Consider the following 15,770-nt stretch of genomic DNA (forward strand, 5'->3'; position numbering starts at 1 on the left):
GAAGAGACCTCAAAAGTGAATATGGAAAGAGATCTTCTGGAGCCTGCCAACAACCACTGAGGTGAGCAGATCCAACCCCAGGTCAAACCTTGCAATGACGGCCCCAGATGACACTTTGATTGCAGCCACATGGGAGACCCCAGCCAGAACCACTTGGTTAGGCCACACCCAGAATCCTGACCCACAAAAACTATGAGATAATAAATGGTTGTTGTTTTTAGCTATTAAGTTTTAGGGGTAATCTGTTACATAGCAATAGACATCTAATAATACCCTAATATACTATCCCAAGATGAAAAGAACAACCCAAAAAAAGAGATCTGATACCCTCTTTCAGCAATAGGATATCACTGAATTATGGATTCTCAAGCAGGCCAATATGGGGAATCAAAGATCATAAAAAAGTCAACTTTTTATCTTTGAAGATAAAAGGTTTTTTCCAATATCAATATATCTAAAATTTGTTTGTGCAATCTGTGATTTATACCATCCTTGTACAAATTTTACTTAGTCCTCAGCCTTTTGTGAATTATTTTACAGATAAAAAACAAAAGAAAAACCAGAGGTTTGTTCTGACAAAGCAGGTCAAATACTCTGCCTAAAGATCCAGAACTAGTAAACTGAACAATATTCTAATCCAGTTGTACTCTGCCTTCAAGTCCAATATGATTTCACTCCCCCCACCCCAGTCACCCACAATAATATAGCAACAAAGTGCCACTTGGCAACAGAGCGAGAGCTCAGATCTGAGGAGCAAGTAAGGTGACTGGATAGCTTTCCAAGTTATTTTGTCTTAGTGCCAGAGTCAAAATAATTCCCTAGGTACTGCTAACAGTTCAATACAATCACAGACTATGTATCTGTTTATTCATCCACTACTGAAAACTAGGTTTTCCACAGAAAACAAAGCTTAATGAGGTCTTTGAAGGAAATACACTCCAGCACATGAAAAGGAAGGAAACATAAGTAATCTGGACTCTAGAAAGCAGAAGCAACTTCCGCCAAGTCTGTGTGATCACTTGCTTTCCTCTTCGCTTCTAGACACTGATATCACACTGTTGGTGCCCAGCTTTGGCAACGTCCAGAAGAATACCAAGATGCACATTAATGAAATTCCAATGTTATATATAAAGATCACATGAATTACATGTCAGATTATAATTCAGTTCACCAACAGTACCATGGTGGAGTGTTGCCCTTCAAGAACTACGGCATTCTGTTAGCCCACATGAACAACAAATGCTATTGGGTAAAAGGGGATTTGTAACAATAACTACCAAAGGGAAAAAGCATGCATATTGTACTTTAATTTGTGCTGAGAAAAGGAAACCTGGCAAATGACAAATACTTGATATTTTAAAAGCCCTTGTGCATGAGTAACAATATGCTTATATTCAAAAATGGCCTCATGCCATTAGCAAAAAGGAAACAGCAACAAAAGAACTGGCACTCATTCAAGGAGAAAGTATAAAGCTTCTTGTTACTCTTTAATTGTTTAATTAGGCAAATCAGGCAAGCTTTGTTTCAAATGTGGCAATTGCAAATTAAATGGACATAGGAAAGAAATTGAATTTTGGAAGGCAGGATTTTTTGAAGCTGAAAGAACTCTTTGAAGTCATCTAATGAAATTACTTCATTTTACAGATGAGAAATTGAGACCCAGGAAGATTGACAGACTTACCAAAGGTCATAATGCTGTTTCAGAGCAGAGCTGAAGGTACTCATTCACTCAGCTCTTTACAGCGTTTACATCTAGAGGGTGGTGCTCTACATACAACACGGTAAGAACTAGAGTAGGTATAAACACAACATGGTCACAGAAAACAGAGAATGAGCAGAAAGCCCAGTCTTGAAACGGTAGGGAAGACTTTCAGAGAAAGTGACATTTGAGACCTAAGATGAATAAGCATTGTCCAGATAAAGATTTAAGGGGAGGGCTGTGGGAGGGGAGATTGTAGAGAGGAGGAAGAATGTTCCAAACACGGTAAGAATAATGTCCTAGAAGTAAGAGGACTCAACACTTAGCTAGGACTGATCATATTAAGAGCAAGAAGAACAATAAGAGGTAGTGAGGGGTCAGATTATTGAAGGCCTAGAAAGTCACAAGTCATTAAAGAATTTGGACTTTATCATAAGGGCCTCTAACAGAATTATTGAAGAGACTGAAGTTTAAGAAGAGTATTAATTTTAAGACAGTACAACCTTACTATAAAGAAGGAATGGATTAATAAAAAAACTCAAGGGAGATGTTTCAATCATCCAGGCAAGGGATGAAAGTTGCCTTCATTAGGTAAGTGGCAGTAAGAACGAAGAAGGTGGATGAAGTCAAAAGATACGTATTATTTGAGTGTTTATTACCAGAAATTATTTGATGTTAAGAGGCTCACATTTAGAAGGTTACACAGAGAAGCAAAAAATCTCTTGATAAGAAATGGTTCTCCACTGACCACTTACCAAATGAGTAACCACTCAACCCACCTGGAGAGAAGAGTGACAGAAGAGCACTCATATGTATGCCCCACCAAATCACCTAGGGTACTCATTTTCTCTGACTCTCAGATGTGGTAAATATCAAGAGCATAACACAATTATAATGCAAATACAATGCAAAAACACTTTTAAAAGAAACTGCAAATCTGATAAAGGCTGAGCAATTTTATGAGTTCAATGATAGCTATGTTGGAGAATACTAGAATCATATGAAGTCGAACAAGGATCAGGGAGAGTTAGACTAATTTAGAATTAAAGAAGGACAGAGCAAAAAGGGCATAAAAGCTACTTCAAAGGAGACTGATTTATGTATCAATGGATTCTGAGAGGCCTTTGGGAAAACTGTTTGAACATCGGAATAAGTTTTGCAAAAATGCCCCACTTGTGATCTTGCTGCAAAAGTTACACATGACAAAGAAGGTCACATAGTTTTCAAGTAAGAAACATGACAAGAAAACTTCATTTTTTTAGCCTAAGAACTGACACACGGATGTTATAATTACAACCTAATTTTACTGAACAGAAGATAAAGTGAGTTTTCAAAAATATTTAGTTTTGCTCTTCAAGTATTTTCATGAGTTTCTATCAACATGTGGTAAAAGTAAAATGTTTCTCCTTCTAACGAAAAGTAACCTTTGACAGGATGTACACTACATAGCCTAGGCAAGAGAAGATGGGCAGCGAAGTCAGCCCTAATCTTATTTCTGCGACCACTGTCCCACTGTAACATGGGAACATTACCATTTGCTTTCAGAGAAGTAAATGAGATCATGTGTATGAAGCACTTTGCAAAGTAATTGATTCTTCTGGCCTCCAACCTATGGAATGGACACTCAATAATTACACTGGCTATTTTAATTCTGTGAATTAATTTAATAAAAGATATTTCCTAGTGTTTGTTTAAATGGACTGAAGTAGTAACACTGAAACAGGACAATGAATATTATGTCTTTTAAATCAGGCACATCCAGGGAATAATCATGAATGATCAGGAAACGTTTCTGTGGGAAAGTCTGAGGAATAAATGAGTATCTTATCAAAATGTCTCCTGGAAATTAAACACATGAGATTTCAAGGTTAATTACTGATGACCAGCATGATTAATGTTTTGTAATACCCCTTAAATTCAAGACCTATCTACAAGTGTTTTTTAATTATCAAATTTTGTTTGTTTATTCTTTTGTTTTAAATTTTTTTTTTTTTTTTGCATTTTGGTCAATGGAAGTAATCTACCTGATTTTTTACACTGTGGTCAGTTTCACTTAATGAAGCATGCTCAAATGGTGTGCAGAGTTCTAGAAAGTAAAGATGAATACCACTAACCTTTTGAGAGAGTAGAAAATAGAAGAAAACCCAGCTTCCTTTATAAACATGTTATAGACTAAGTCAAAAGTTGTGTCACCTTGGAATAACAAATATTGTTAAAATGTCCATACTACCCAAAGCAGTCTACACATTTAATGCAGTCCCTATCAAAATACTAATAGCGTTTTTCACAGAACTATAACAAAAAATCCTGAAATTTGTATGGAACCACAAAAGACCCTGAATAGTCACAGCAATTTTGGAGAACAATTCCAAATTTCAAGTTATATTGCAAGGCTGGAGAAATCAAAATATAATGGTACTGGCACAAAAACAGACATATAGATCAATGAGGCGGAACAGAAAACCCAAAAATAAACCCACAATTACATGGTCAATTTATCTTCGACAAAGCAGGAAAGAATATCCAATGGGAAAAAGAAAGTCTCTTCAACAAATGGTGTCAGCTACATTTGAATGAATGTAATTGAGTGGTCCAGAATGAAACTGGACCACTTATCTTACACCACCCACAAAAATAAATTCAAAATGGATTAAAAACACCTTTAACTGAGGTGAAACCATAAAAAATCCTAGAAGAGGGGCACCTGGGTGGCTCAGTCGGTTAAGCGTCTGACTTCAGCTCAGGTCATGATATCATGGTTTGTGGGTTTGAGCCCCAAATTGGGCTCTGTGCTGACAGCTTGGAGCCTGGAGCCTGCTTCAGATTCTATGTATCCCTCTGTCTCTCTGCCCCTCCCCCGCTCTCTCTCTCTCTCAAAAATAAATGAACGTTAAAAAAATTTAAAACAAAATCCTAGAAGAGAGCACAGAAATGTCTGTGACATTGGCTATAGCAACATCTGTCTAGATATATCTCCGGAGGCAAGGGAAATAAAAGCAAAAATAAACTATTAGGACTACTTCAAAATAAAAAGCTTCTGCACAGTGAAGGAAACAGTAAATGAAACTGAAAGGCAACCTACTGAATGAAAGAAGATTATTTGCAAATGACTTATGTGATAAAGAGTTAGTATCCAAAATATACAAAGAATTTACGCAAATCAACACCAAAAAAATAAATAATGAACAATCCAATTAGAAAATAGGCAGAAGACATGAACAGACATTTCTCCAAAGAAGACATCCAGATGGCCAACAGACACATGAAAAGTGCTCAACATCACTCATCATCAGGGAAATGCAAATTAAAATTACTTCATACCTCTCAGAATGGCTAAAATAAAAAACACAAAAAAATAATAAGTGCTGGAGAGGATGTGGAAAAAAAGGAACCCTCCTGCACTGTTGGTGGAATGTAAAATGGTGCAGAAACTCTGGAAAAAGTATGGAGGTTCCTCAAAAAGTTAAAAATAGAAGCACCCTAAAATCTAGAAATCCCACTGTTGGGTATGTACCCAAACAATACAAAAACACTAATGTAAAAGGATACATGCACCCCAGTGTTTATAGCAGTACTTTTTACAATAGCCAAATTACAAAAGCAGCCCAAGTGTCCATCAACTGATGAATCGATAAAGAAGTGGTATATATACACAATGGAATATTATTCAGCCATGAAAAGGAATGAAATCTTGCCATTTGCAATGACATGGATAGAGCTACAGAGAATAATACTAAGCAAAAATAAGTCAGTCAGGGAAAGACAAACACTGCATGATATCACTCATATGTGGAATTTAAGAAACAAAACAAACAAGCAAAGGGAACAACAAAAGAGAGAGAGGGAGACAAACCAAGAAGCTGACTCATAACTATAAAGAACAAACTGATGGTTACAGGGGTGGGGAGGTGAATTATGGTATGGGGATTAGGAGGTGCACTTGTCGTGAAGAGCACTGGGTGATGTATGGAATTGTTGAATCACTATATTGTACACCTGAAACTAACGTAACATTGTATGTTAACTACACTGGAATTAAAATAAAAAATAAAATAAAATTTTAAAACAGCCAAAAAAAGGAGTTGTGTCCTATACTAAGTGTTACATTCTCAACTCCTAGCACAGTGAGCAACAGGTGTTCAATAAAGTCTTGATCAGTGACAGAATAACCTATCACAAAACTAAACAGAGCTCATAAAATTATTTTTTTATTTAAAAAAATAGAAAAAGTATTAGGTAAAATATTTTGTTCTAGGTTGGTAACTCTATACAGAGTTAAACTGTCACTGGATTTTCAATCCTCTAGCTCCCAGTCCCATAGCCAATTCACCATGACACCTCCGAGAGGACTACAGGGAGGGGCGCCTGCCTAGGTGGCTCAGTCGGTTAAGCGTCTCACTCTTGATTTTGGCTCAAATCATGATCTCATGGTTCCTGAGATTGAGTTCTGTGACGGGCTCTGCACTGGCAGCATAAAGCCTACTTGGGATTCTCTCCCTCCATCTCTATGTGCCCCTCCCCTGCTTATTCTCTCTCTCTCTTTCAAAATAAATAAACTTAAAAAAAAAAAAAAAGAGAGACTACAGGGAAACTTGAAGACGAGAAGAGACCTGGAAATAGCCTCTCTCTTCACCAAACACCTATTACATGTTCTTACTGTCTCTCTTATGGAATCACTGACTCTTTTATAATATTTTGTGTACACCTTATCCCTTACTAGATCCTGAGCTATTATAGAGGGAGGAGGGTCTTACATTTCTTTACATTCTCCTCATAGCACTCCATAGTCTTTTTTCTTTCTCATTTCCATCTATCTTACACATACTAAGTCAATTAACAAATTAATGACTGTGTGCTCTACTCTGTATCCTTAAACAACACCTAAGCTGAAAGTAAATTAAAATGATCATGAGTAGTCTTGATGTTAAACAGAAAAACAAGGTCCAAAATGTCAGTCAAACAAAAGGAGTCTGTGAGAAAGACAGAGTAGTCCAGCTGAGTCCATAAGACAGTGGAAATCCTTTCCTATGACTCACTAGGCTATCAGATTAGCAGGAGGTCCTTCTGCTACACCCCAAAATCTCAGAGGCAATTGTGTGATTCAGTGTGCCCTAAATCCCATTGCTTCCAGATTCTGATGAATCAGGTGCTTAATCTACTGAAACTATGATTATCATGTAAGATTTTAAACTTGAACATTATTAGAAGAAATGGTAATTGGAAGGAATTAACAATCTACTCTTCTCTTCCTTTCTACCAACCACTAAGAGTACGCCAGAAAGGATGGGGGTGGGGGAGTGGGGAGCTTACTTTGAGCAGCCAAGTGAGAACTGAGTCACGATATGGAACAAATTTATTCTTGTTTTTGCCAGCACTCTGATCTGCTAGGGCTGAGATAACGAGACCGAGGGTCGTGAGGGACCTGCATGGTGCAACAAACCGGAATAACCATAAAAAACTGAGTATATTAAGTATCATATTTTAGCACAAAACTGAACATCAAGATGCCTTGTACCTGCATTAGAACAGCACTGCCATCAGCATTTTGTTGCTCAGTTTAAAAACCCATGAACTCTAAAAGCTAATATCCTTCTAATACTACTGCAAGCAATTAAATTGCTTAGCTCTATTATTTTTTTTCATTTTTGTAAATAGCAACATGAGCTGTAAACCTTTAGGTTAAGATACAAACACCACATATCTTTAAGAAAGGAAGCCACAAACACAATACAATTAATTAAAACTTAGTATAAGGCAAAAACATTTATATATGTGTGTCAGTGTATCTATCTATGTCATATATATCTATAAATATATCACACACAATATCATTCATATATATCACCATTCAATAATACAATAACAACATAGCATCTGGATGATGGTCTTTTATGATCTCCAGTTAGTGACTCTCACTGTGTTTCCTTCTGGATTCCTGCCCACAGGAGCTAATAATTTAGCTTGAGGTAGAAAATATAACCATTTAAAGGAATTGGTACACAAAATATTACTTTATAAAACCCTGGCTTCTTGGTATAAATAAGCACCACAACAGTCATAAAAGGAAAAGCTCAACGTGGCTAGTACACAGGTTGATGTTTGCTCAGACCGTGACACCCAGGCTGAGATGTCTCAACAGCTTTTCCATAGCTTAGACCAGTGGTTCTCCCGTGGAGGGCTACTGTGCCCCAAACAGGGAGCAGCTGGCAATGTCCACAGATATGTTTGGGTTGTTACAACTGGGGGTGGGAGAAGAGAGGTGGCAGGTACTACTGCCATCTAGTGAGTAAGGCCAGGGATGCTGCTAAACATCCTACAACACAAAAGAACAGTCCCTGGGACAAAGAATCACCCCAAATCTCAGTAGGGCTGCTCTTGAGAAACCTCTGACTTGACTGTGCTCTTCAGCCCCATTAGACATCTCAACAAAACATAAAATATGCTTGGGTCCATAAATATCTATGTCTATATAAATATAGATATATATTTGAAAAAAGTATATATATATATATGAAAAAATTCTCAATTATTTATTCAATATAGCCTCAATAATTCCAGAACCTTATTCTTTTAATAACCACAGAAGTTCCCCATTTGGCTCTTAAGTCAGTAAAGTAATAAAAGTAAGCTTCTGGAAAACTTACTTGTTGATGTTGCTCCCCTCCTTCAACCTGTCCCCTGCGGCTCCAGTTTTCGTTGCCCGCTCGCTGCCAGCTAAGTCAACCAAGCTCAGTTTGCCCACTTTCTCTCCAGATGTCTACAAAGTAAATCAACAAACACTTATAAAGAATACAGAAAATGCTACATCTCTACCGAATGATTTTATTATCTAAATCCTTTATTAAAACATTTACTGTTATTTCAAAATTATCTTGTGCTCACCTAAAACAGTGTAAGAGAACTGTCCAGTCTAGTAGTAGATAGATACACACAAAATATTCACGGCTTTACTAATTCAGGCAAGAGTGAAAGCTGCCTCAGAAAAATAGTGCCCCCAAAATGGGATATTTGAAGGGAGCCCAATAAAATTTTCATATAACGGCACTTGTAAAATATAAATTTTAATGATATAAAGTTGTTTAAAATTTCACAAATATTTACCAACAACCCTGAAGGAAAATATTTGCAATTCTTACTGATGTAAAAAAAAAAATTAAAATTTTATATAATGGGGTCTCTCAAAAACCCAACACTTGATTAAGTTTTTCATATTATTTATATATAATAATTCCCTTACTTCATAGTTTCAAGTATAAACTTTCATATTTTTCTAGTTATTATATATACATATACACATATATTGATATGTCCTTTATCAAAAATGTTCTGTAATGTAATCACACACATAACACATATTTTATACTTCAGCAGAAATACAAGAAATGTGGGAAAGCAATGCCCAAATCTACAGACTGGATCTTTTTTTTTTTTAATGTTTATTTATTTTTGAGAGGGAGAGAGTCAGAGCAAGAGAAGGGCAGAGAGAGAGGGAGACACAGAATTGGAAGCAGGCTCCAGGCTCTGAGCTGTCAGCACAGAGCCTGATGTGGGGCTCAAACTCACAAACCGTGAGATCATGACCTGAGCTGAAGTCAGATGCTTAACTGACTGAGCCACCCAGGCACCCCCCAGACTGAATTATTTTTTAAAACTTTTCTTTAATATACACATTTATATTTATTTCCATAAATAAACTATGTTGCTAACAAAAGGATATTCGGCTTCCCAAATCAAAAGTACTTTTGGTTTAAAAAAAAAGTCATCAGTATGTTTTTTGTTTTATGCTGAAAAGGAAACAGAAAACAAAGAACTCTTTGTTGTTACACTAATCTTGCTGTGATGGCAAAAAAAAGAAAAATAGGCTTTCAGCAAATGAAAATCTTACCAAAATCTAGCATTTTGCCAGCATGATTATTTTAGCTTCTGGCATTTGAAACTGATTTGCTGGGGTGGGGGGTAAGGCATCATAATAAAATATGCAAATATTCACATAAAAAGTAAGTAGTAAACCAAGAAAAGTTTCAGTATGGTGGAAGCATATACATCTCTGGCTCTGTTTACTCTTCATGAGCTTCAAAACCAAGTATTCAAAACATTACAAATCCGATACTTTTATAGTACAATTTCCCCAGTATAGTTTATTCCTTCTAATACTTAGCTGTTTAGCAGAAGAGAACATTTCAAAAGAATCTCTACTAAATTAGCTAGAGTTAACATTAGCTTCTGCAGTCAGCCATCAAAGTTTAAAGCTCAAAAAATTCTGTGGCAGAGACCGTGAGCCATCAGCATGTTTAACTTCTGTTCCACGTTCCTTTAGTTGGACAGGATGGGGCTAAAAACTACATTTTTCAGATTCCCTTACAGCCAGGGTTCATGATGTGACTTAGGTTCTGTCAAGCAGATACATGTGCTTCAGATTTGGAAAGGAGAAGTAAAGTAGAGGTCATCCCCTGGACTGTTTTGGCTGTTTTCTGCTGGCAAGCAGGATCATGGAAATATGAGGGTTTCTAACAAGTGTCTCAGCTTACATTCTCCAGCTTCCAGGTCACTAAGAGGCAGCTTCATTAACTCCTATGGCCTAGATCACAGCTACTGAGCATGCCTGGATCTCACAGCCCTGGTGGTAGCCTCAGAGGTAGTCTCATCCTTGATGGGTGAGATCTGTGTGATTATTCCTAGAGATTTACTCTAGAGCCCACTCCCCCTCAGGTGTTCTAACAACGCTGTAATCACCCAATTCCCTCTGTGAAATCCCTTTCTGTTAATCTACAGTGGCTTCTGTTTCTTGCTGATTCCTAATTCATACCCATGTCCAGCTAGGATTCTAAGTTATATGACACTTGAAGGAATAGAGTAAGATAAATCGTGATCCACTTTTAAAATATTAAACAAACAAACAAACAAAAAGGTCAGGCATCTGAATACCTACCCCAGACTTCACATCATATAAAGTATGGGTAAGGGTGATTTTGAAGACTGCATGGGATCGACTGCTCTCCTCATTCATGTTCGTGGCAGCAACTGTACGAGACTTGTTACCCTCAGACATCAAAGACTCAATATCCTAAGTGGAAACAAGTCATAGATACACATTGCATTGTCAAATAAAACTCTGCTATCCTATGAAATGCATTACAAGTATCACTACTCAGACAACCACATTTGGAGTTTACACATCTACACTTTGTTTTTCAGTGAACATTAAGCCCAACAGAGTAAAATAGCCAATGCTGTCTCTGAAAACTAAAAAAAAAACCACATTTATTTTCTGTAGATGCCAAATAAAGTAGCAGCTTTGAGAATTAGGAAAGTTTAGAAGCCACGGGTGGAGACCCACAAGATGGACAAACATACGATGCCACCCCTCATCTAATCTAGAAATTTCAAAAAATTTAGTTTCTTTAATGACAGAAGCAACAGAAGACAATTGTTAAATTAGATCATATGAATAAGCAACAAACAAAAATGATTCTAAACCCTTCACACAGGCATAGCAGTGCTGCGTCACCCATGTTAGTGTGTATTATACCAGACCTGTTTCTGAAAACTGAGACATCAAGAAATGAATGTCTGCACAGATTTACTACTTCGTTGCCATTACTGCTAAAAGGAGACAGCAAGATGCACTTGAAAGATCATGGGATGGGATCTTCATTTTTTTTAAATGTTACAAGCTCTAAAAATAGTTACTTAACCAAACTGAATTCTAGTTTCATAAATAACAGTACAGAGCTATAATATTATCTACCTTACAAGAATTTTAATGAGGAACAAGAAAGATGGTATGTATGAAAGAGTTGACTAGTTGTCTCCTCTTACCCCATCTCCTTTTCTTTCTAGTAAAGGAACCCAAATTTTAGCTAAGCACCTTGCCGTGGAACTAAGAGTCTATATTTCCCAGATGCCCTTGCAGTTCAGTCTGGCCATAGGGCTAAGTTTTAGTGAATGAGATGTAAAGTCATTTGGGAATTCTCCTTAAAGGGAGTAGGCATGCTGTCACATCTTGGTTCTAAGAGCTAAGATTTTGAACTATGAGAATAAGGGTATTACTACAGAGCTGGCTCTATGTGGAAAGCTGGAAGGAATCTAGGTCCCTAACAGCATCTTGGAGCCACTATATCAGCCCTCTCACCATTCATTCTTTCATTTATTCATTTAAATATATATTGAAGTCACCTATTAGATGCTAGTGCATTTTGAATACTGAAAATAATGAACAAAGAGATAACAATTCACATTCTAAAGAACTTAAATCCTATTATATTTTCCTGTTACTTGCAGCCAACACAATCCTAACTGACACATATATATAAAAAACTTTAAAAATCATAATTTTCTATTTTGCCATAGCAATGAAAAAGGATAATGTTTAAGGAAAAATTCTATATGACAAATAAAAAGCCTCAAAGTAGAAACATTAACTATAAAGAGAAGTTTAAGTAAGCACCAAAATGGAAAATTCAACACAGAAAGAAAAATTCAAAAATGTTTAGATCTATTAAATCTGACCATCCTGAGACTTAATGTAAAAGCTTCACCCTATTTAACCTACACTTATTCATTGGCCTCTAATTTGTTGTCTCATGCATAAACTCTGTATTGAGTCCTTTTTTTTTCTACAGAGAGAGAGCACGTGCACACAAGCGGGGGAAGGCCAGAAAGAGAAGGGGATAGAGGATCTTAAGTGGGCTCTCCACTAACAGGCTGATAGTAGCGAGCCTGATGTGAGGCTCAAACTCATGAACCATGAGATCATGACCTGAGCCAAAGTCAGAAGTTCAACTGACTGAGCCACCCAGGTGCCCTGAGCCTTTAAATTTTTTTAACAAGCAAAATGTCTCTTGTCACTTTCCAATCTCCTCTGAGCATTCAAAAACATCTTGATCTCTCTCCAGTGTTGTATAAATAAGTCCTCAAATAATCATTATTAAAATAACAATACTTACTAACATTAATACCCTAGGTTTCTCAAAGACTTTTCACATGCATTATCTCATTTGATCTCCTCCAGGAAGTCTTCCTAGACTCCACCCTCCCCAGACACCTACATATTCATTTAAGTTAGGTATCCCCCTCCTCCAAACTACTAATCCTAGACAAGAATTTCTCATTGCTCTTAGTCATGTTGTTTCAGAATACCTTTATAATAACATCTACAAGTATCTTGAGGGGATGGACCATCTCATTCATTTTTTATATCCTCAGCACCTAGTACAATGTCTGGCACATGATAGATGTTCAATAGATGTTAACCAAATGAAGTAACTAACACCTACTAAATGAAGTATCATTGACCAAATGACAGAACTGATTAAAGAACAAAAAAAACCAAATGGGCCTACCACATAATATACTCAAGACAATACAACTAATTTCCATTTTATAACTTGGGACAAAGAGGCTTTTAGTGAGGTAGATGAATCCAAAGTCATACAAGAGTCACACAATAGGATTAAGTATCACCAGATCAATATTCTGTGACTCTTAATCCAAGGTACATGACATCACAGCATCTCACTCCACCCCCATTTCCCCAACACGCAAAGCCTGATGGATCCACACAAAGCAGAAGTGTGAAGTTGGAAAATGAAGAGAATAAAAGACCAATGCGTGATCCTCTCAAATTAGAAACAGACTTTGAATTCCAACTACCCAATTCATATATTTTATTTCACTAAATCAATGAAATCATAAGCAACTTCATTATTTTATGTACTGCTAGGGAAGAAAAATGCTGCCATTTATAATTTTAAGATGTAACCATAAGGAATATCACAATTTTAGAGTTCATAAAATATGAAAAAATATGTATCTCACAACAGATGACCAGGTATGCTTGACAAACGTGTATAACCTTCTCTCAAAATTAAACTGTCCTAATAGCCATACATAGCTTTTCAAGACAGATTTTTGTAAAAAGTAGCTTTTAAGTAATACTACTGTAATTTTTTTTAATTTCAAGAAAAATCATCATCACAATTTAAACAAGAAGTAATTTGCTACAGTGACTGTAAGCAGTTTACATAAAGGATGTTATTACCTTGTAGCTTGTGACAGCCAGTTTAGAAAGTCCATCGACATAGGGTCCCAACACACTGTGCTCTCTGACTTTTAACGTTTGACGACTTCTGCTCATTAAAAAGAAAGAATTTTAAAACAATAACGTGTTTTTAAAAGGACTCAATCGTCCTCCATAAAAATATACACTGAATTCAATAAAGATCCCAAGTAAAAAGAACCAACTAACTTGATTCAAGAAGAATCTAAACCAAAATTTAAAATCTTGACTGGTAAGAAAAACTTCATAATGTGGTAAAATATCACATCACTCAAAAGGGTACACTGTGGGATGTCTATTTCCTACCACAAAGAATGCAGAGTCAAATAAATACAAACAATCTACTTGTCATTTCACAGAAAGTGGTACAAAGAACAGAACTCAATAAATGTTAACTGTGCAAGAAAGCTCAGACCAATCTCAGTCATGAATAAAAACAAACAAGCCAATACACTGAATTTAATCATGATTTAAAAATGTAACATTAGGCTGATCCCAGGGCTGCTAGGTTGTTTTAACACTGATTCATGCCCATTATCACACTAGACTGATAGACTAAATGGGGAACAAAACACAATCATTTCAATAAATGCAGTGAAAAGGATTCAGTATAATTAAATACTTATTCATGATTAAAAAATAAATAAATACCACTTAAAACAAAGAACTAATAAACCCCGTAAGGGGAATCTGCCAAAACCTAGAACATACAGCATACTTAATACATCAACCAAAAAACATTAAGAATATTTGTTGATGATTGTATAGTACATGAATTCTCTCTCAAAAAAGCTCCTTAAAAAATATAAACAATACAATGGCGCACCTGAGTGGCTCAGTAGGTTAAGCGTCTGACTTCGGCTCAGGTCATGATCTCACAGTTCATGGGTTCCAGCTCTTCATCAGGCTCTGTGCTCACAGCACACAGCCTGGAGCCTGCTTCGAATTCTGTGTCCCCGCCCCCCTCTGCCCCTCCCCCACCTCTCAAAAATAAACATTAAAAATTTTTTTAAATATAAACATTACAATGAAAAAAAGAATATTTGTTGCTGGTGAGATTACAAGTGATTCTTATTTTATGTACTGATTTTCTAATGATTTGGAATCCTCTAGCACCCTAGGATCAACCACCAAAAATTTCACTTACCACTATAGAACTGTACATGAAGTAAATATAGAACAAATATTTGACTTAATTCTGATCTCAAGATATACTATAACTTTTTCCTTTAATTTTTCTTTTCTTTTAAAGATAATGTGTACTGTATTACCTCCTGAGTATAAAACAACATAATTACATCATTACACACAGTAGATACTGAATTCATAAAATCAGTACTTGATTTAAAAAACTAAGTTCTCTCAGACAGTCTTTCACTGAAAAGGGATCACTTTTAGAGTTTTTAATTCTATTCACTTCAACTCTTCAGAAACATTACAAAAATCCTCAAGAAACTTTCATGGAGGAGACAACAGCAGCTAACTGAGCACTTACTATGTAACTGTTCTAAGACCTCAGGTGTATCATCCCAGCCAATCTTCACAACAGCCCTCTGCAATATTATGTAATATTATCATCCCCTCTGTACAAATGAGGCCTAGAAAGCATACGAAATTTGCTTAATAGGTAACAATTAGAGGGACCCAGATGCAGAGCTATGTGAACCCCAAGCCCATGCTGTTAAATACTAACTATATACAAGACAAACATAAGAAATTATTAAAGACTCCAGGCAAACTGTGGATAAAAGTTGGAACTATTGCACACAAGCAATGTGGAATACACAGTCAGCTAAGAATTCCTGGCAAGAAGAACTTTGGGATCTCAAAGAAAGTGATGCTCTTCACTGAGGTGAAGATGCAGAAAAAGTACAAGGACACAGTATTCAGCAAGATGTGGGTACTTAAGCTAGAACCTTCCTACCTCTGGCCTCCTTTGGTTCCCTGTTTAGATTTTCATGCTCAGTGCCCTCCAGCCATGCTCAGGGTCCTCCAGCCACCCTGGACAGTGGG

General features: G+C 36.4%; 1 protein-coding gene across 1 annotated transcript in view; it reads right to left on the minus strand.

Moving 5' to 3' along the window:
- KIF13B (kinesin family member 13B) overlaps positions 1-15,770 on the minus strand; it is a 202,930-nt gene that overhangs the window by 109,839 nt on the left and 77,321 nt on the right. The window contains exons 7-10 of the mRNA XM_043565066.1: positions 13,740-13,827; positions 10,629-10,763; positions 8,344-8,456; positions 7,010-7,121 (exon numbers count right to left, since the gene is read on the minus strand). Of these exons, the coding sequence (XP_043421001.1) occupies positions 7,010-7,121; positions 8,344-8,456; positions 10,629-10,763; positions 13,740-13,827 (448 nt within the window). The remainder of the gene's footprint in view (positions 1-7,009; positions 7,122-8,343; positions 8,457-10,628; positions 10,764-13,739; positions 13,828-15,770) is intronic.

Source organism: Prionailurus bengalensis, chromosome B1 (assembly GCF_016509475.1).
Source record: "Prionailurus bengalensis isolate Pbe53 chromosome B1, Fcat_Pben_1.1_paternal_pri, whole genome shotgun sequence".
Lineage (NCBI taxonomy): Eukaryota > Metazoa > Chordata > Mammalia > Carnivora > Felidae > Prionailurus > Prionailurus bengalensis.